This window comes from Carcharodon carcharias, chromosome 11 (assembly GCF_017639515.1).
Source record: "Carcharodon carcharias isolate sCarCar2 chromosome 11, sCarCar2.pri, whole genome shotgun sequence".
Lineage (NCBI taxonomy): Eukaryota > Metazoa > Chordata > Chondrichthyes > Lamniformes > Lamnidae > Carcharodon > Carcharodon carcharias.
In genome coordinates this window covers 74,346,498-74,368,528 of record NC_054477.1, presented here as the reverse complement: position 1 = coordinate 74,368,528, position 22,031 = coordinate 74,346,498, and the positions used below count along the sequence as shown (strand labels likewise).

Below are 22,031 nucleotides of genomic sequence, written 5' to 3'. Positions count from 1 at the left end.
AATGGTGGGTTTTTGCATTGTATCATCCACTTCCAGCCTCGTTAATTATGCAGCCACAGGAAACACGCTGTCTTGCCAGTGGACAGCTTCTGAATCATCCGCCACACTGTTACCTCACCGTTTCCTCACTCTGGTTGCCATGTCTTAACAGCAGCCACACACACAGTTCTCAATGTTTGCAGCCCAGGACTGCTCCAGGGAAGACATGGCCCTGAAAGCCAAGAAGAGTTCAGTGACCAGTCACTGGAATGTCTTTTGGAGGCCCATCGTGATGTCCTCAAGCCCCACTTTGACCATAGGAGGTCCAGCAATCATAGTTGGGAGGTGGTGGCAGTGGTGGTCAGTGCCAATGCTGCATGAAGAGGTTGGCCATCCACAGCAGGAAGAGGATGAATGATCTCATCCATGCTGCCAGGGTAAGGCAACCATCTCATCACTCTAAACTCACACAATCACCAGGCCATCTCACATTCACTGGCATCTCACTCACTGCCCATTCAATGGGCATCCCCACCCATTCTCACACACATACCCTCACATGTCCATCTGGCCTCATCTCCTTTGGAGACTGCCTTCTCAGCCCTCAATATCTTGAGGCCACTTGCACAGATCAACTTGTGTCCCCACACACACCCTGTGATGTTCCCCTTCCCCAGTATAGCCCTCGTCCTGCAGCCTCTTCCTGTGCCTGAGGCCATTTCCCCACTTCCCCAAGCAAGACCTAGCTCTGCAGCCATTGAAAAGCCAACCCTGCCTTATGGCTGGGCTGCTAAATAAAGACCTGCCCATGAGTCCCCTAAAAGTGATGTGGCGCTGCTTGCGTAGCCTGGCACTGATGACTGTGAGTGCTGCCCGAAACAAGGTAGGCAAAAGAACCTTGAAGTCATGAGCAAAGTGCAGCTCGCCAAGTGCATGTCGCTTATGTACAGTTATGAAACGCGTCACATGCAATCATGCTGATGTGCCTGGATGATCCAGCATGGGGGTATGATTCCAGCGAGCAACATTTATAATGAGATGGTAAAGTATTGAAATTAGGTTCCTGACATGCGGCGGTGGGAAACGCAGACCTCCATTGATGGGCAGAGCAAACAATGGCCAACTTGTTTTACGACAACGTGCAACTGATTTTTGCAATCTCCAGATATTTTCCATTCCCGCTCGCTATGACATCCGCTGCAAACGGGAGCAGACGATTCTGCCCATGGAATTACTGAGATGATTATCCATGTGTTTAATTCCATTGAGCAAGTCCTCCAGCCACTTGATGGAACTAGTGAAAAGAGCAAAAACAGTTTTTATGGTTGCACATCATTCAATTAATCTCAGCGAGCTACCAGTGCTTACCAACAACACCTTACTGTTTAGAGTGGGCACCTTCTCTGCCAAGCTGAGCCAGAGGTAGAGGTAATCCAGAGGTAGGTATGGGTGGACATGCAACCGTTGGGAAGGCTTTTGTGGGCCAAGGGGAGCATTAATACTCTAGTACAAGTATCTAGGCCTAACTGATTTCTGCCTTTAGGGGTTATGATTCATATGAGTATTCGTGACAAGGTGGCAGGGTGCCGGAGAAAAACTCATTTTTTTATAGTGGCTTTTACATGATAAAACATCTCGAGCTGCTTCACAGAAACATTATAAAGTGAAATATGACACTGAGCTACATTAGGAGATATGGGTCAGATGGCCAAATGCTTGGTCAAAGAGGTAGGTTTTGAGGAGTGTCTTAAAGGAGGAAAGTGAGGTAGAGAGGCAGAGAGATGTAGAGACGGTATTCCAGAATTTGAGGCCTAGGCAACTAAAGGTGCAGCCCCCAATGGCAGAGCAATTAAAATTAGGGATACTGAAGAGACCAGAATTAGGTAAGTGCAGATTTCTTAGAGATTTATTGGGCTGGAAGGCATTACTGAGATAGCGAGAGACAAGGGCATGGACGGACTTGAAAACAAGAATGAAAATTTTAAAATCAAAACGTTGCTTGACCAGGGACCAATGTAGGCCAGAGAGCATAGGAGTAATAGGTGAACAGGACTTGAAGTGTGTTAAGATATGGGCAGCAGAGTTTTGAATGAACTCAAGTTTATGGAGGATAGAATGTGGGAGCTTGGCCAAGAGTGCATTGGAATAGTCAAGTTGAGAGGTAATGAAGGCATGAGGGATGGTTTCAGCAATAGTTAAGCTGGCAAGGGCAAAGTCAGCAATGTTATTGAGGCAAGATTGTGAACAGTCTGGTTTAGTTTCAGTTGCCAGGGAGAGGGATTGAGTCAGTAACCAGGAAATGGAGTTTGGGTAGGGACTGTGTTAGAATCTTATCTCTCAACGCTGAAGTTTTCTTTTACAAAATGGAAGGATTTAGCATGATCTGGACATGTGGATGCTAACCTGGGATTTTTTGAAAAGGTTATAAATTCACCTTGGAACTGTAAACAAGCAGGTCTCTTCTAAGAAATCACCTGACCAATATGGTACTTGAGAAGGACTAGTTTCTTTGTGTTGAGCTGCAAAGTGCTTTAATTAATGAAGCTGGGAGGCAGCAGGCAATCACATGGGAGAGAGGGAAAACAACTAAGTTGTGAACCTGCTTATTTTTAAGGCAGTGGTTGGAGAACAAGCTGAGGAGAGGAGGCTACCTTGACTGGCTCCCTCTTCCTTGCCTAAAATTGTGAGTGGCTATCAACCTGTAACCAGAGAACCCTCACTTGAGTGTAATCAGTCTGCATTTGGACCTGCAAAGCTGAGAGCAGAGGTGAGAACTTCCAGATATCCATTGGGACCAGTCTTCACACGAGGGAACTCCAGGTTGACCAGTGTCGAGACTCTGCCGACTTTATCCTTTGTTTTATAACGCCCATCCTTCAAAGCCCATCTCTGCAGAGAGATTCTATCTGTTTGTCCTTTGTTTGTCTGTGTACTGGGGGAATTCTTCAGGAAGAGACAGATAGTTATACTTCCCGATTACAATTGTGTGTTAACCAGCACTTGAAACTTGTTAAAATAAGTTTTGTTTTTAAATAAATTATTCATTCTGTGTTTTTGAAAAAAGCCTGGTCAGAGTCTCTTCTCTTCTGGGTACTAGAGGTATGGGTACACAATTAGCCATTTTGGTGAGAAAATTAAACATTTAAATTAATGGTACGGCCTGCGGAGTAGCGGGGCTTGATAAATCGCGTTCCTCCCATCCCGGTCGTAACAACTGAAAACAATGGCTTTGGTCTCCTCAATATTTAATTGGTGGAAAATTCTGCTCATCCAATACTGGATGTCGGACAAGCAATCCAATAATTTAGGAACAGTGGACGAGTTAAGATAAGTGGTGGTGAGTTTAGGCCGTGTGTCATCAGCATACATATGGAAACTAACACTGCTCTTTCAGATCATGTCACTAAGGGGCAGCATACAGATGAGAAATAGGAAGCTGTTGCAAGTGATAGTCTGACTAGGATTAGATAATTAAGGGTGGAACCAGGTGACAGCAGTCCCATCCAGCTGGACGACAATGAAGAGTCATTGAAGGAGGGGGGTGTGTTCAACAGCTAGTGTCAAAGGCTGCAAACAAGTCAAGAAGTATGAGGTGGGATAGTTTATCTTTGTCATAGTCACTTAGGATATCATTTAAAACTTTGACAAAAACTATTTCAGTACTGAGGCAGTGGCAGCAACCTGATTAGAGGAATTCAAACATAAAGTTCTGGGAAAGAAATCTGCAGTGTACTTACAAGGCAGGCATGATTCCAGTTTGACAACTGCCTTTAAGTTCTTTGCCTTGCATTTTTTTCAAGGTGTCACTGAGATGTCAGTTAGCCTGCAATGTATCTCTGCATAAAGCCAATGCCTTGTTTGCAGGAGCAAATAGGGGTGTCACTTATAGGCAACAGAAAACAGAGGGAAGACGCTTTCTCATAATTGTCCTTTGCATGTTTTCCATTAATAGTGTACTTCATGCCTTGCAATAAGTTACCATTATCAACATTTGCCCTCTCATCCTGCTTATCTTTTAGGGGCATCATTCATCTTCACTGTACAAGTGTGAGGAGCTCATAGACTTCTTTGTCATTAAGATCGAGATTATCCAAGCAGCAATGTGGTTGAATCTTAAATGCCCCCAGAATATAGGCAATTAGGGATGGATGAATTTAATAAAAATCTGGAATTAGAAGTCTAACGATGACCATGGAACCATTGTCGATTGTTGTAAAAACCCATCTGGTTCACTGATGTCCTTTAAGGGAGGAAATCTGCTGTCCTCACCTGGCCTGACCTACATGTGACTGCAGACCCACAGCAATGTGGTTGACTCTTAAGTGCCCTCTGAAATAGCCTAGCAAGCCACTCAGTTGTAACAAACCGCTACAAAGTCACAAAAAAGGAATGAAACCAGACAGACCACCCGGCATTGACCAAGGCACTGGAAGTGACGACGGGAATCTCAGCCCTGTCGACACTGCAAAGTCCTCCTTACTAATATCTGGGGGCTAGTGCCGAAATTGGGAGATCCGTCTCGCAGACTAGTCAAGCAACAGCCTGACATTGTCTTCCTTGGGTATCATACCTTACAGATAAAGTCTCACCACCATCACCATCCCTGAACAGAAGTAGTGGCACAGAAGTATACAGTTGGGAGTAAGTTGTCCTGGCAGTCCTCAACATCCACTCTGGATCCCATGAAGTTTCATGGCATCAGGTCAAACATGGGCAAGGAAACCTCCTGTTGATTATCACGTACCCCCCTCCCTCAGCTGATGAATCAGTGCTCCTCCATGTTGAACATCACTTGGAGGAAGCACTGAGAGTGGCAAGGGTGCAGAATGTACTCTGGGTGGCGGACTTCACTGAGAGTGGCTTGGTAGCACCACTACTAACGGAGCTGGCCAAGTCCTAAATGACATAGCTGCTAGACTGGGTCTGCAGCAGGTGGTGAGGGAACCAAGGGGGAAAAACATACCTAACCTCATCCTCACCAACCTGCCTGTCGCAGATGCATCTGTCCATGACAGGATTGGTAGGAGTGATCACCGCACAGTCGTTGCGGGAACCTTCCGTCATGTTGTGTGGCACTACCATTGTGCTAAATGGAATAGATTTCGAACAGATCTAGCAACTCAAGGCTGGGCATCCATGAGGTGCTGTGGGCATTAGCAGCAGCAGAATTGTACTTGAACACAATCTGTAACCTCATGGCCTGGCATATCCTCACTCTACCATTGCCATCAAGCCAGGGGATCAACCGTGATTCAATGAAGAGTGCAGGAGGGCATGCCAGGATCAACACCAGGCATACCTAAAAATGAGGTGTCAACCTGGTGAAGCTATAACACAGGACTACTTGCATGCCAAACAGCATAAGCTGCAAGTGACAAACAGGGTTAAGCAATTAGACAACCAATGGATCAGATCTAAGCTCTGCAATCCTGCCACATCCGGTCGTGAATGGTGGTGAACAATTAGGCAACTTACTGGAGGAGGAGGCTCCACAAATATCCCCATTCTCAATGATGCAGGAGCCCAGCACATTAGTTCAAAGGAAAGGCTGAATCATTTGCTTCAATCTTCAGCCAGAAGTGCTGAATGGATGATCCATCTTGGCCTCCTCACAGATGCCAGTTTTCATCTAATTTGATTCACTCCACGTGATATCATGAAATGGCAGAAGGCACTGGATACTGCAAAGGCTATGGGCCTTGACAATATTCTGGCAATAGTGCTGAAGACTTGTGCTCCAGAACTTGCCATGCCCCTGGACAAGCTGTTCCAGTACAGCTACAACACTGGTATCTACCTGGCCAGGTATGCCCTGCACACAAAAAGCAGGACAAATCCAACCCGGCCAATTACCGTCCCATCAGTCTACTCTCAATCATCAGTAAAGTAATGGAATAGTCATCAACAGTGCTATCAAGCGGCACTTGCTTAGCAACAACCTGCTCACTGACGCCCAGTTTGGGTTCCACCAGGGCCACTCAGCTTCTGACCTCATTACAGCCTTGGTTCAAAGATGGACCAAAGAGCTGAACTCCTGAGGTGAGGTGAGAGTGACTGTCCTTGACATTAAGACAGCATTTGATCAAGTGTAGCATCAAGGAGCCCTAGCAAAACTACAGTCAATGGGAATCAGGAGGAAAACTCTCCACTGGCTGGAGTCATACCTAGCACAAAGGAAGATGGCTGTGGTTGATGGAGGTCAGACATCTTAGCTCGAGGACATCACTGCAGGAGTTCCTCAGGGTAGTGTCCTCAGCCCAACCGTTTTCAGCTGCTTCATCAATGATCTCCCTTCCATCATAAGGTTGGATGTGGGGATGTTCACTGATGATTCTGCAATGGTCAGTACCATTCGCGACTCCTCAGGTACTGAAGCAGTCCATGTCCAAATGTAGCAAGACCTGGACAATCTGCAGGCTTGGGCTGACTAGTGGCAAGTAACATTCATGCCACACAAGTGCCAGGCAATGACCATCTCGAACAAGAGAGAATCTAGCCATCGCCCTTTGATGCTCAATGGCATTACCATCACTGAATCCCCCACTATCACGATCCTGGGGATTACCATTGACCAGAAACTGAACTGGACTAGCCATATAAATACTGTGGCTACAAGACCAGGTCAGAGACTAGAAATCATGTGATGAGTAACTCACCTCCTGAGTCCCCGAAGCCTGTACACCATCTACAAGGCACAAGTCAGGAGTGTGATGGAATACTCTACACTTGCCTGGATAAGAGCAGCTCCCACAACACTCAAGAAGCTTGATACCGTCCAGAACAAAGTAGCCCACTTGATTGGCACCATATCAACAAACATTCACTCCCTCCATCACCGCTGCACAGTAGCAGCAGTGTGTCCCATCGACAAGATGCATTGCAGGAATTTACCAAGGCTCCTTAGACAGCACATTCCAAACCCATGACCACTACCACCTGGAAGGACAAGGGTAGCAGAGAGATGGGAACACCACCACCTAGAAGTTCTCCTCCAAGTCACTCGCCATTTTGACTTTGAAATATTATTGCAGTTCCTTCACTGTGCTGGGTCAAAATCCTGGAACTCCCTTCCTAACAGCACTGTGGATGTACCTACACCATGTGGACTGCAGCGTTTCAAGAACACAGCTCACCACCACCTTCTCGAGGGCAACTAGGGATGGGCAATAAATGCTGTACCAGCCAGAGAAGCCCACATTCCATGAATGAATATAAAAAAGAGGTCTTCACATAGCCTCTGAGAATGTCTGACCCCTGTCTGGCCAGAGACAGCTCATCCGCGCTCTGTGATCACGGTCATATCATAGCGACACAGCCATGAAATATTAAAAGCATCTGATCCTTTGTCCGCCTTCAGCATCTGACCCTTTCAGGAGCACAGCATCACAGGTCACAGATGCTGAAGAGATGGGAGCCAGCCCCTCCTTAAAGGCTCTGGGAGCACACACACAGAATGATTAAACTCTGTGGCGCCTGCCCACTACATTCTGGCAGCAATGACCAGCACTGCCGAGGTGCAGGCATCAGTAATGTGCCCAGGGAGTGGGAGGCTGGACCATCACTTTGGTCTGAAGGCTGCCCAGAGGACAGGGAAGATGCCCTGGACTGAGGCACTTGCCTTTATCTTGTGCAGAAAGGTTTCTCATCTAAGCGCCATGAACATTGCTCATCAGAGCAAGGAGCCGCAGGCAGGGAGACACTTTTGGGAGTTTATTGATGATGGTGAACATTATGTACAAGTGATTAACACTTGTGCCCAGGCTGTGCAACTACACCACCTTAACTTTCCTAAACCTGCTGCTACGTCTCGGTGCTCCCCGGCCATCCAAGGCTGAGGTGGAGGCAGCCTGCTGACTGCTACACTCTGTCTGAGATCCCTTGGTGGGCGTCCTCTGGAGGGTCGAGACCTGGAGGGCCCTGGCCTGCTTTTGGGTTCCTGCTGTGTGGCAGTTGCACCCTCATTGGTCTGTGAAGCTGGAGCTGCTGAGGTCACAGGAAGAGAGGATTTGGATGGGCTGGACACTCCTGAAGTAACCTGGATGGATGGCCCCAGGGGGTAGCCAAGCCGATCCTCCCCCTTGTGGGTGCCCAACAGCCCCTGGCTGACTCCTTGAGGAGAAGGGGGTAGCTGGAGTGAGATCAAGCTGCCCCACACCCCTCTCATGTACACACTGTTGGAGGCCAATTATGGTGTCAGCAATGGAGTTGAGCCCGTGCAGCAGTTCAGGAACGACACTCTGGACCAAGTTCTCCTTGGTGGCTGCCATCCCTCCAGTTTTGACCCAGTGTCCTGGCATGCCTTCGCTATCACTTCAGTCTAAAGGCGGATGGCTTCCTCCATTGTGCCTTGCAATCTGAGGAGTGCAGCGAGCATCCCTTCCTGATGTTCCCGAGCTTGCCTTTGCAGCTCCGGCAACTATGACATGACCTAGTCCAGAGATTCGTCATCTGATTCGGACTCAGCAAATTTCTGGCCTCCAGCAGTCCTCCGAGTGCCAGACACCTGGGAAGTCCCTGCCCCTGCCTGCTGTTGATCAGAAAGTACAATGTGCTCACCAGATTGTGACCCCAAGGCTACTCTAATGCTAGATCCCACTGAGGTGTGTGTCTCTGCACTGGTGGAGGGTGTGGGTGAGCACTGTGACAGGACTTCAGGGAGGGAGACTTCAGATTCCTCTTCAGAGGTTTCTTTGGGGCTTGATTGGAGGCCCTGGGTCATGGACTCTGTCGGCTATTTCCCAGATGTATCTGTGGAAACAAGGAGAGATAATTAGTGCTTGACAGTGGCCTGTGAAACAGGAGACATCACTCACAGCATGGTTGTTTGATGGATGTTGCACTTCTGGGTCCTCAATTGGTAGAGCAGCGCCAACCTCACCGTCAGCACCGCACCGGTCCAGATCGTCACTGACTAGCTGGATGGCTCTGTTTTCAAAGTCCATGAGGACCTTGATTTCAGGCATTCCTCCATCAGTCTGCAACCTCTCCCTGTTGTTGTGTACCAGCTTGTCCTGCATGAATAGAGATGGAGAAAGCATAAGCGGGATGCCTGTCAGCCCAGATGATAAGTATGTCTGGCATGTGTGGGTAGTGAGATCAATGAGAGTGAATTCTGTTGACCCTTGAACTGACAGTGAGTGAGGGCCCTGTGGATGTGTAATGGGTTTGTGAGTGTGAGAGTTGAGAGTGATGAGAAGAGTGACTTACCCTGGCAGAATGGAGGAGATCATTCATCCTCTTGCAGCAATGGGTGACTGTCCTGTTTTGCAGGGCATTGGTGCTGACCACCGCTGCCAATGCTTCCGAAGCCGGATTAGTGAGGTTGCTGCCCCCCCTGCAGTCTGAGCAGGGTAGAGGACGTCACAGCGCGCCTCCACTGAGTCCAAAAGGCGCTGGAGGGATGCGTCATTGAACCTGGGGGCTGCAGTCTTTTTGCCTTTCGGGGCCATGTCTTCTTTGCAGCAGTCGTGGGCTGGGAGCACTGAGAGGAGTGCGCGCGGCCGCACTTTAAATCTGGTGCCCGGCGTGATGAAGAGGTGATGATGTGGCGAGTGAATGAGAGCTTGCTGCCATGGAAACAGCGTGTTTCCTGGGAATGCATAATTAATGTGGCAGGTTTGAGACAATATGGCGTGAGAAGCAGCCATTGCGACTGGTGGGTATAACAACGTTTTACCCAGCCGCTACCTCACTTAGGACGATTCCTCCCAATATCTTTTTAAATTTTGTTACTGTTCTTTTTCACAGGTATACAAATTAAAATGTCTGCACACTCTGCAACTCTAATGCCAACATTTTTCATGTATTGAATTATCTTTATGCTATTGCCTCACTTCGTAATGGTCTGAATGTGCTGTGATGCTATGCCTCACCTTCTCAGTGCAACCTAGCGATCGTACCAATGTGAGATGCCTGGGTGCTGTGTGCCTCTGAAAGGCAGCTGGGATTGAGTTTGCTTTTGACGATAGCACAGCCTTGCGATAGTCCTGTTGCCAGCTGAGGAGCAACCTAGCTTTGCCCTTTCTCTGGATGCATGTGAAGCCCTCAGCAATGGCAGAATGGAGAGGATGTGTTCCCATTAGGAGAGACTCCAACAGCAATCATGCTCTGCCAATTCTGGCTTGCTAATGGCCTCTATTCTGTGTCAATGTGCGCTTTAAGCATTCCTAGAGCAGACTCCATTGATCCAATGACATTGCTGCATCTGCTACCAGTGGCCCTCTCCATCCTGCTAATCCACTTAATTAACCTAGTGAGATTGAAAGTGACATTGCGTGACCAAGCCAGTGGGCTGCAATGAGCAATGGAGACGTAAAGACTGATGTCACCTGCACCTGACAGACTGGGCATAGAAACAGAACACATGCAGAAAGTGAAATCCTCCACAGTAACTGCCGTGGACTGAAAGCTTCCAATTAAGTCCCAAAATTACTTCAACAATCTATCATACTCCAAAAGTATCAATTTTTAAAAGCTAGGGTTTCAGCAGAATTGGCTGAAATTGAAAAGACACTCTGTTCCGGTGGTGCACGATCCTCTATGTCACCTCCAGTTGCTCCTGTTCAATTTGCTCTGTAATTGTTCCCCAGGGTGCTGCCTTCAAATTCACTAACTAAATTCCACTAGTTAAAGGCTTGTCTCTTTGAATAGAATTTCCTGTTAAAAAGCAAATTTTATAATGCAAGGAAGTTGTTCTGTTTATCTATTCCTAGCTTTATTTTTCATGAAACCGTACCTTCCATTTAGAGCTAAGCTGCCTCAGCTGTTTTATGTACCTTTAATTCTAATCAAATTTACAATGATCCATTTGTATTAAATGTTTGTTTATTCATACACATACATTTCAGTATTTCCACTGACAACTTTTCAGGATTGTTTTCCACCAAAGCTACCCAGTCTAAACTACAGTTAAACTAATAGGATTGAGTATGCATCATATAGCTGAAATTTATAACCTATACTAAATGTAGATGCTCTGAGGGAGGAGCTCATGAGAATTAATAACAGGCATGTTTTGAGGCAAATAAACAGTTTAATAGAATAAAACACTGATTTATTTAAATTTATAGCGTTACTGTGTTGATTTGTCTTATAACTGTGATCAAGATTTTGAGTTTGCTTAATGTATAATAGTGATCAATATTTTCATTTCAGGAATACATCTTACTGTGTGATGGCTGTTTTTCATATACAAGTACTACGACTATCCCATGGCCAGTGTTTTCATGAGCATTTACTTGAGCTGCCTCAGAAAGAATCCCCCAGTTCTATATATATTTATTGCCCTGAATTAGAAGGCTATTTTCAAAGTTTTTCAGTTCTGCAATGGTTCAAGGTATGTTTATCAGGCAATGTATTTATGAAAATTAAACAAAAAATGTAGTGTGGGCAATTTTCCCTGGATACTTAAGTGTTAAGGAGATGGTCTAGATTGGACCTTAAGCCAAAATGCCAGTTTAGCCCACATTTAGTGCAAGGAACCATCTTGGTAAAGGTTTTGGAGCATATTGATTGATAAGGGGATAATTGCCACGTAAATTTCCTGCTTGCACTCATTACTAAGGCTGCACAACATTTTGGCGAATAGAGTTTAATCTAACACCCTATCCTCACGTTGACTAGGTGACTGGGAGTAAACAAGTCATTGCTGAGGATTTTGGCAAATCACCTTTTAATGTTCACTTGCTGCTAGTGATTTGAAGAATTATTGAAACACATCAGCAAAAGATGGCACAGCTTAGTATCTGCCTCTCTGCTGATCTAAAACCTGAGAAGAGTGGCTTTTACGTTCACTGCCAGTTAAATTTATTAGGGTTGCAATAGTCTGCATCTTGCTGGCTGCAATCAAACAGAAGAAGATAAAAAATAGGAGCAGGTGTAGGCCATTCCTGCTTCTTAAGCCTATTCCATCATTTAATAAGAACACCAATATCAATTCCACATCCCTTGATTTCATTAATATCCAAAAATCTATTGATCTCTAACTTGCATATGCTCATTAACTGAGCATCTACAGCTCTCTGGGATAAGGAATTCAGGGGGTGGGTTGGGGTAGTCCTTCATGGGGGTGGTGGTGGAGGGAATCCCATGGAGCGGGGAGTTCCCATAGGGGGAGGGGAAACATTCCATGGGGAGAGAGAATGAGTCCCGATTGGGAGGAGGTGGGGGGAGTCCTGTGGGGGTGGGGAGTTCCATGGGGGCTGTAGTTGGAGAGAGGGAGTCCTGTAGAGGGGTGCGGGGTGGACTAAGTCCTGTGGGGGTGGGGGTGGGGGGAGTCCCATGGCGGGGGGTCGGTGTGGATCTACAATAATTGCCTAGAAGCTAGAAGTGGCTTTAATTCCTCTAACTTTTTCTGGGTTCACAGTGCAGGGTAATTGCAATGGGAAGTTTGCAGTTGGAAGTTACAGCTATATCGAACTGGTGAACCTTTTTTGCACACTCTCTGGGGCAAATATATTCTTCCTTAAATAGCGAGATCAAAACCCCTCATAGTACTCCAGATGAGGTCCCTCCAATGACCGATACAATTCTAGTAAGACTTCTTTACTCATATACTCCAATCCCTTTGTAATAAAGGTTAACATACCATTTGCTTTCCTAATAGCAGGCTGAACCTGCATCACTTTCTGTGATCTGTATGCAAGGACACCAGATCCATTGATGTACAATCATTTTGCAGTCTCTCATCATTTAAAAAATATTATTTTTTTAAATTTTTCCTACTAAAGTGGCAAACTTCACATTTCTTCACTTTTTATATTTCATCTGCCATGTTCCTGCCCACTCACCCAACCCGTCTAAATCCCCCTTACGACTTACTTTACCATGTAATTTTGCATTATCAGCACTCAGTTACACACAGTTCTCTCTTCAAAGGGTTTCCTCATTTTTATAAATAGATTGCCAATAGCTGAGGATCAAACGCTAACCCTTGTGATACCCCATCAGTTACAGCCTCCCAACCAGAAAATTACACATTTGTCCATACTCTATTTTTTACCTATTAACCAATCCTCATTCTGTGCTAATGTATTTCCCTTAATCCCATGAGTTCTAACTTCGTCTGTAATCACCTCTCAATACCTTATTAATGCTTTTTGAAAATCCAAGTACAATACAACCATTAGTTTCACCTTATCCATCCTATTAGTTTCAATCTCAAAAATTCTTGAGATTTGTCAAACATGATTTCCTTTTCATAAATCTATGTTGACTTTGTACAATCATATTCTTATTTTCTAATTGTTCTGTTATCATATCCCAATAATAGAATTTAGCATTTTCCTTATTATTGATGTCAGGTTAACTGGCCTATAGTTCCCTATTTTCCCTCTCTCTTTCTTGAATAGTTGGGTTATATTTGCTACCTTCCTATCCATATTCTACAATCTAGGGAGTTCTGGCAGATCCAATGCATCTACTGTCTTTGCAGCTACACCTTTTAATACCCTAGAGTGTAGGCCGTCAGGTCTAGTGGATTTGTTGGCTTTTCACAGAATCACAGAATCATACAGTGTAGAAGAGGCCCTTCGGCCTCTCGAGTCTGTACCAACACGTGAGAAACACCTGACCTACCTACCTAATCCCATTTACCAGCACTTGGCCCATAGCCTTGAATGTTATGACGTGCCAAGTACTCATCCAGGTACTTTTTAAAGGATGTGAGGCAACCCGCCTCCACCACCCTCCCAGGGAGTGCATTCCAGACCGCCACCAGCCTCTGGGTAAAAAAGCTTTTCCTCACATCCCCCCTAAACCTCCTGCCCCTCACCTTGAACATATGTCCCCTTGTGACTGACCCTTCAACTAAGGGGAACAGCTGCTCCCTATCCACCCTGTCCATGCCCCTCATAATCTTATACACCTCGATCAGATCGTCCCTTAGTCTTTTCTGCTTCAACAAAAACAACCCAAGTCTATCCAACCTCTCTTCATAACTTAAATGTTTCATCCCAGGCAACATCCTGATGAATCTCCTCTGCACCCCCTCCAGTGCACTCACATCCTTCCTATAATGGGGCGACCAGAACTGCACAAAGTACTCCAGCTGTGGCCTCACCAAGGTTCTATACATCTCCAACATGACCTCCCTACTTTTGAAATCTATGCCTCGACTGATAAAGGCAAGTGTCCCATATGCCTTTTTCACCACCCCACTGACATGCCCCTCCGCCTTTAGAAATCTATGGACACACACACCAAGGTCCCTTTGTTCCTCAGATCTTCCTAGTGTCATGTCGTTCATTGAGTACTTCCTTGTCAAATTACTCCTTCCAAAGTGTATCATCTCTCACTTTTCAGGGTTAAATTCCATTTGCCACTTATCTGCCCATTTGACCACCCCGTCAATATCTTCCTGTAGCCCAAGATACTCAATCTCACTGTTAACCACCCGGCCGATCTTTGTGTCATCCACAAACTTACTAATCCTACCCCCCACATAGTCATCTATATATAAATGACAAATAATAGGGGACCCAGCACAGATCCCTGTGGTATGACACTGGCTTCCAGTCACTAAAGCATCCTTCTGTCATCACCCTCTGTCTCCTACAACTAAGCCAACTTTGAATCCACTTTATCAAATTATCCTGTATCCCATGTGCATTTATCTTCTTTATAAGTCTCCCAAGTGGGACCTTGTCAAAGGCTTTGCTGAAATCCATATAAACTACATCAACAGCACTACCCTCATCTACACACCTGGTCACCTCCTCAAAAAATTCAATCAAATTTGTTAGGCATGACCTCCCTCTGACAAAGCCATGCTGACTATCCCTGATCAAACCTTGCCTCTCCAAGTGGAGATTGATTCTCTCCTTCAGAATTTTCTCCAATTGTTTCCCTACCACTGACGTGGGACTCACTGCCTGTAGTTCCCTGGCTTATCTCTACAACCCTTTTTAAATAGCGGAACCATATTAGCTGTTCTCCAGTCCTCTGGCAGCTCCCCCGTGGCTAGGGAGGAATTAAAAATTTTAGTCTCATTAATTTCTCCAGTACTAGTTCTTTACCAATACTCATTATTACATTCTTTATTTTCACTCGTACCTTAATTCCTACTACTTCCAGAATGTTCTTTGTGTCTTCTACCATGAAGACAAAAACAATAGGCTAAATTGCAGTTCCCAGGTCCCAATCCTGATGCTGAACTGGATACTGGGTTGCACTTTTGGACATCTAACCTGCTGCAGGAAGGCCACTACCATTCTACCTTCAGATTCCAACCACACTGGGGGCCCCCCTCATGTGGCATTTTAATTGACTACACTCCCTGGAAATCGGGCAGAAGCAGGAACAGGCTGACAGACTAGTACACTGGTCAGTAGCAAGAAATTGCCAGCACTCCCACCTGCCAGTCTCTATTAAAATTCCCACCAATATATTTATTTAATGTTTTGGACATTTTTTTATTCCCCATTATAATTTCTTCTGTCTGCCTCTAAGAGACACATGTTTACTCTTACTAAACTCTTCCTCTATACATACTTATAGAAACATTTACAGTCTGTTTTTTAATGCCTGTAGCAAGTTTACTTTCATCCTTTGCTGAATTTTAAAATCCTGACAATTTTCAGACCTATAACTCCTTTGGCAACATGAGCCTTTTTCTTTAATCTAACCCTCCAGTGAGTTCCATGTTCTGAACACAGTATCCAGTTCGGCATCAGGTGTTAGTCATGGTTGGACCACTTTTCCCATGGGATTTTTATTTCTTGTGTATTATCAATTAATTCTTTAAAAGTTTGCCTTTGTTCATCTACCGCCATATCTTTTAATCTAGTTTCCAATCTACCTTAGTCAATTCACCTCCCAAAACTATGCAATTTGCTTTGTTTATGTTTAAGACAATGGTTTCAGGCTTAACTGAATTGCTTTCAAACTCAATAGAAAATTCAATTTTATTTTGATCATTTTCCCCAGAGGCTCCTTAACTACGAGCTTCTTAATTAACCTTGTCTCATTATATAATGCTGGATCCAAAATAGCCTTTGATTTCTTGACATAGTGATCTAGAGAACTGCCTTGAATGTAATCCATAAGTTTGTCCCCCAAACTGTTATAGCAAATTTAGTTTTGCTCAGTTGAAATTAAAATTAAAGACACACAAAAGATTACCCTTGTTACATGCATCTCTAATTTCCTGTTTATACTCTGCCCTGCACTACAAGTACTTTTATGGAGGCCTATAAATTACTCCGAGGAGGTCTTGTGGTGCAGTGGATAGTATCCTTGTCTCTGAGCCAGAAGCTCCTGGTTCAAGACCCATCCCAGGACTTGATGACCAAAGAAGGTGTGTTCATAACACAGCCAGACAGGTTGTGTATCAACTTGCAAATCCTTCCAACATGTGCCAGTGTCATACAGTGAGAGTGGGAGAGATTTCTGGTCATCCATGTGATGAGAAGAACATTGGAGCCTCTACCATTACTATCCATAGCTCCAGACTAGAACATGAATCTAAATGGTACATGTTGCCACAGCAATTCAGATTCCCAGAGTGAATGTAATACCAAATAAACTATTCTCATCCATCATTTTCTGTGCCATTTAGTTGTAGCCTGATTCTACATCTTGATTTTCTGAGCTAAGGTGCTTTCTTTCTCCTATCTTTGTCCTATTCTTTATAATCAGGGCAACTCCTCCTTTTTCATTTTACCTATCTCTTCTAATAGTTAAGTATTCTGAAATATTTTGTTTCCAACCCTGGTCATTTTGCAACCATGTCGTCACAATGTCTATGAGATCAAACCCATTAATATCAATTCCAACTATTAATTCATCTATTTTAATGTGAATTCTTTGTGCATTCACTTATGATGCCTTGACCTTTTTTTTTTACTCTTTTTGTCCTAATGTCACCCTATTCTCTCTTATCCCATTATCTTTATTAAGCTCTTTGCCCTTTCCTGATCCACTCTGCTTATTTTTACTCAAGTTGCTACTCTGCTATACAGCCTCAGCAGTTCCATATTTGCTTTTAAATTTACCCTTACCTGAATCCTCCCAAACTTTCTTCATTAGTTTAAAGCCCTATATATCACTCTAGTTAATCAGTTTGCCAGGGTAGCCCAGCTGAAGTGCAGTTCATTCCAATAGACCAGCTTCCTTTTTCCTGAGTACTAGTGCCAGTGCCCCATGAATCAATACCCCTGCCTCCCATACTACTCTTTCAGCTACGCATTTATCCTTGAATCAGTTTATCCCTTTGCCAATTTGCATGTGGTTCAGGTAACAATCTGGAGATTATTATATGTGAAGTTCTACTTTTTAATTTCAACCATAACTCCTTGAGCTCTCACAGTTTCTACATGGACTATGACAATTGGATCCTCCCCATCTATTCCTCCCCACCAAGCTCCTCTTCAGCCAATAAAGTTGTCTGTATCCCTGGCACAAGCAGGCAACACAACCTTTGGAATTTTGTTGTGGCAGCAGAGAACAGTATATATTCCCCTGCTCACCCACACTGCACAATTTTGATCACCTTGCTACGACTTCTCTCTTACAGTACCATGTAAGGTAGGGCATGTGATAATTGAGAAGCTCCTGGAAAATCATCCACCATGCGTTCAAGTGACAGGGAGTGGAGGTGCAGCTGGAGTAACTTTCTTAAGAAAGTGGAACCTCCTACCTTAACCAATGCGAGGCATTTTCACATCTCCATACATAAGTGCATATGTGGGCAAAGCTTGGAGCACCTCTTAGCAGTGTGACCTGTTTGGCATCCCTTTATCCAGCTAGTTCTGTTGACATTGGCCACTCGGTTTCTGCTCGGCTGGTAAGTTTTAAATCACCCCTGGAATTTACTAGCCAAATTTCTCATGGATTCCTAATGAGCTGAAACAAATTGAGTTGCAATGAATGGGAACAATTATTAGAATGTTGTACCATCCAGTATTTTATTAGCACACTGGCTCAAATGCCCTGGCAGAATTCCGATCAAAGTTTCTAAGCCCTTCTGTTTCCTATGAATGTAACCCTAGAAGATTAAATTTAGATCTATAGTAGCATTTTAGCATACACAACACCAAGCCCCACCACCTCGCCACCTCTAGCACCTAATTGCAACATTGGAAGGAATTCCAAAATGAATGTTTTGTAAAACCTTTGGCAGTGTATAGCATAGATCAGAAAAATACTAAGGATGCTGGAAGGCTGAGATAAAAACAAGATATGTTGGATAAACTCATCAGGTCAGGCAGCAATTGTGGAGAAATATAGGCTGGGATTTTCTGATCCCACCAGCAGTGGGCATCATTGTGGGTGGGACAGGAAAGTTTGGGGGAGCAGCCAAAAGTGGCTTTTGGCCACTCCAAATTTTCCCGTCCTGCCTGCGGCAATGCTAGCTGCTAGTGGGGCCAGAAAATCCTGGCCATAGTTAATGGCTGGAAGTTTTACTACCACACCATGGGTCTCACCACTGTAGTGTAATGAATTAATAGATTAGTAATGGTAATGAGTGATATAGGCCATGATGTAACAGTGACATCAGCTGGACGTGCTAGACACTCTGTACAGCAGACAGGATAGGTAACACTTAGGAGAGATGTGCTTATTCAATGAGTCCACCTTGTATATATTGTACGTAGTGTAAATAAAGCAGTTTGAAGTAACTACCTGAGCCAGGCTACAGTCTCTCTAGATAAGATACACCACACTGCCAGTATATGAAACATAGTAGCAGCGGTTGTGATTCCAATCTGACCAAGTGTTGCTGCCATTGAAAGAACACGCAAAGCCAGCAACTGGAACAAAAGCTTCCAGCAGGAGGCGTAGAGTGTTTCTGATGTGAGAGGGCAGGGCAATTCCAGCAGTTCTGTTCTTTCAAGGCCTCTAAAAAGGGGAGATAACAACAGAATAAATGTGGTGTACAGCTCACCCTGAATAGGGACCATAAACAAATACCATCTCAGACTTCCTGTGAGAAGTACAGGACCATCAACAAGACTTCTGGTCTGTCACTTTAGAAGTTAAAGGGTTTAAAACCCACTTTAGGCTTGATACTGGTGCTGGTGTTTCCATACTGGCTGGTCATTTAGCATGACTCAACACAGTTCCTGTCCAGCCCATCAAACAATCTTCAAAGTCCAGGGGGAATGAATCTGCTGGTGAAAGATCAGATCACAGTCATTTTATTCCACAAGAAGTGACAGAACTTGGTGCTGTTCTTATCCAACTCCAGATGAATGGCAACAGGAAGCCTGTGTACTTTGTCTCCAGAGCACTGACAGAAACAGAGCAACACAACGCCACCATCAAAAAGGAAGCACTGACTGTCACATGGGCCATTGAGAGGTTCTCTGACTACTCGATGGACCTAACCTTCCACATTGAGACCAATCAGAAACCACTCATTACCTTCTTGAATTCCATGGTGGTCATTAAAATTCCCCTACATATGCAAAGCTTTCACCTTCGCTTAATGCATTATCAATACACAGCTGTCTACGTTCCAGGAAAGTCACCACCACAGTTGATGCTCCCTCCAGATCTACAGTGGACCAAGCACAATGCCCTGGACCTGTCTCAGAAATGGAAGCATACTCTTCGACCATAATGAGCTTATTGCCGATCTCCAGCAGAAAGTTCCAAGACATCCAAGGAACACAAAAAGAGGAGGCGGAATGTGCCCAAATACGAGAATTCAGCTTGAAAAGCTAGTCTAAATTTCATCCTGCAGACCAGCTCCTCTGTAAATACCATGAGCAGCACAGACTCTTAGGCTATGGTGGATGACCTCTTGGTTTTTGATCACTGCCTGGTCATTCCTACGTCCATGTGAAAAGAAATCCTCCACAGGCTCCATGGAGACCACCTAGGGATTGCAAATTACAGAGCATATGCACTGCAATCTGTGTGCTGGCTGGGCATTACACAGGTTGTCCAAGATTTTGTTCTGTCCTGCCACACCTGCAGAATTAACAGCCAGACACCCACAGAATACCTGCTTCCCAGAATGACCTTGGCAGAAACTGGGGCTCGACCTATATGAACATTGCCCCCTATGATTATTGTGCATGGCATAACTTTGTTGTTGTAGATTATTACTTCAGATGGCTGGAACTGCTCAGACTCCACACCACCACAGCTGAGTCATTGATCAGGGCGCTGCAGACCATCTTCTATACACATGGGTTTCCCAATGAAAAATTCTCAGATAGCAGTCCACAATTTGCTAATGGCCACTTCAAGAAATTTGCTGATGACAATGGGATCGCTCATGTCACCAGTTCTCCTCTCCATCAACAAACTGACAGGCAGAATGAGTGTTGAGGACCATCAAGACACTTATATCCAAGAATTTGGACTGGCATTCAGCTCTGTTGCACGACTGAATTACACCTCTAGCTAATGAATTCTCGCCAGCTGAATTTCTCATCGGCCAATGTCTAAGGCTGCAAGTTGCTCTACTACCAAGAATTTCCAATATAATGTTACCCCTGTGGACCACAGGAGAGTGAGAAACAGGGAGAAGGACCTTCGTGAGAAACAACAATGTTGTTACAGCTCCAGACATATGACCAAGACCCTAGCATCCTTAACACCAGGCCAGAGGGTTTGGATCCTGGATCGTAAATCTGAAAGGATGGCCCTTCAAAGAAAGGAGCATCCACTGTCATGCCTGGTCCAAACACCATCTGGTACTTTCCAATGCAACAAGAGAGGCCTGATTTCAATGGTACCCATGAGGACACAGGTCTTCGATTACCATATGATGTGGGATTGGCAGCCCAAGGATATCTTGAGTGGCTTGCAAGATGATGACCCACTTCAGGACCACCTGTCCAAGTAACGGTCACAATAATGCAATATGGGAGAGTGGTGAAGGCACCATATAGACTTACCCTGTGACCAGGGGACTTTGTGGGGAGGAGGTGGCAGATCCAGTGCAGTGTAAATAAAATAAATGCAATGTAAAATGTTGTTAAAACAGTTGATAGTATACTTGGAGGGAAATATAGTGTAATGGGTTAATAGAATAGTTATGGTAATGAGTGATATAGGCCAAGATGTAACAGTGGCATCAGCAGTCATGTGCTAGGGACTCTGTACAGAAGACAGAACAGGCAGCACTCAGGAGAGATGTGCCTATTCAATAGTCCACCTTGTATATATTGTATGTAGTGTAAATAAACCAGTTTGAAGCATTTACCTGAGCCAGACTACAGTCTCTCTAGTTAAGATACACCACACCGTCAGTATATGAAACAACCACCAGAAACAAATGGGTCCTGAGCCCCCATGTGTAAGTGGTAGGATGGTAGAAAGCATTTTACTGGCGGTGACCAATTCAAATGCTGCTACTGGTCACCTCTCCTAACTGCTAGCCCAGTCAGTGGGCCAGAATCTCAGCTGCATCATGGAGAGAGGTGGCCACTGCTGCAAGGAGGAGAGGGTACCTCCACATTGAGAAGCTCTTGAAGGGCAGAGAGAATTTTTTTAATGTGCAGTGGCTGGGCAAGCAGGCCCCAGTGATCGGAGGGACGAATACTTCAGTGGCAGCCTCTGAGCTGTGGGTGGCCATTGCCGCTGGGAGGCCCTGCCATGGCACATAGAACTCCTAGGGAGGAATGCCCCCCCCATCCCCGCAATCCTGGGAAGCCATTGGGAGGCCGCTTTATTGTACTTGCTGATCTCTCCACACAGCAAGGGTCCATTCCAATGCTGGCAAAATGCCAGTAGGGACACAAAATTGCTGCTGATAGGCCAGTTACTTATCTTAATTGGTCACCCACCTCCCAAACCATCTCCAGAGGGCAGGTAAAATATTCCCATTTAATGTTTCCAGTTGATAGCCTTTGTTGCTCTATTTCTCTCTCCACAGATGCTGCATGGCTCCTGTTCCCAGTATTTTCTGATTTCACTATAGAATAGATGCATTTGTGGGTAGTCCAGTTGGCCTGAATGGGCTATTTCTTTGCTGTGAATTCTACATAATTGTACTTGCTGACAGCACATTGGTTTTGTGAAAGTGCATTTGCTTGCTGCACATCTGCTGAGGGCAATTGGTGTTTGACTTTGCTCACTGACATTCAATTGAGTGCTTT

General features: G+C 44.9%; 1 protein-coding gene across 3 annotated transcripts in view; it reads left to right on the top strand.

Moving 5' to 3' along the window:
- Positions 1 to 22,031, top strand: part of LOC121284341 (interleukin-1 receptor type 1-like) — an 84,898-nt gene that overhangs the window by 11,234 nt on the left and 51,633 nt on the right. For all 3 annotated transcript variants that reach the window (XM_041199751.1, XM_041199750.1, XM_041199752.1), the window contains exon 4: positions 11,134 to 11,314. In XM_041199751.1, coding sequence (XP_041055685.1) covers positions 11,134 to 11,314 — 181 coding nt within the window. The remainder of the gene's footprint in view (positions 1 to 11,133; positions 11,315 to 22,031) is intronic.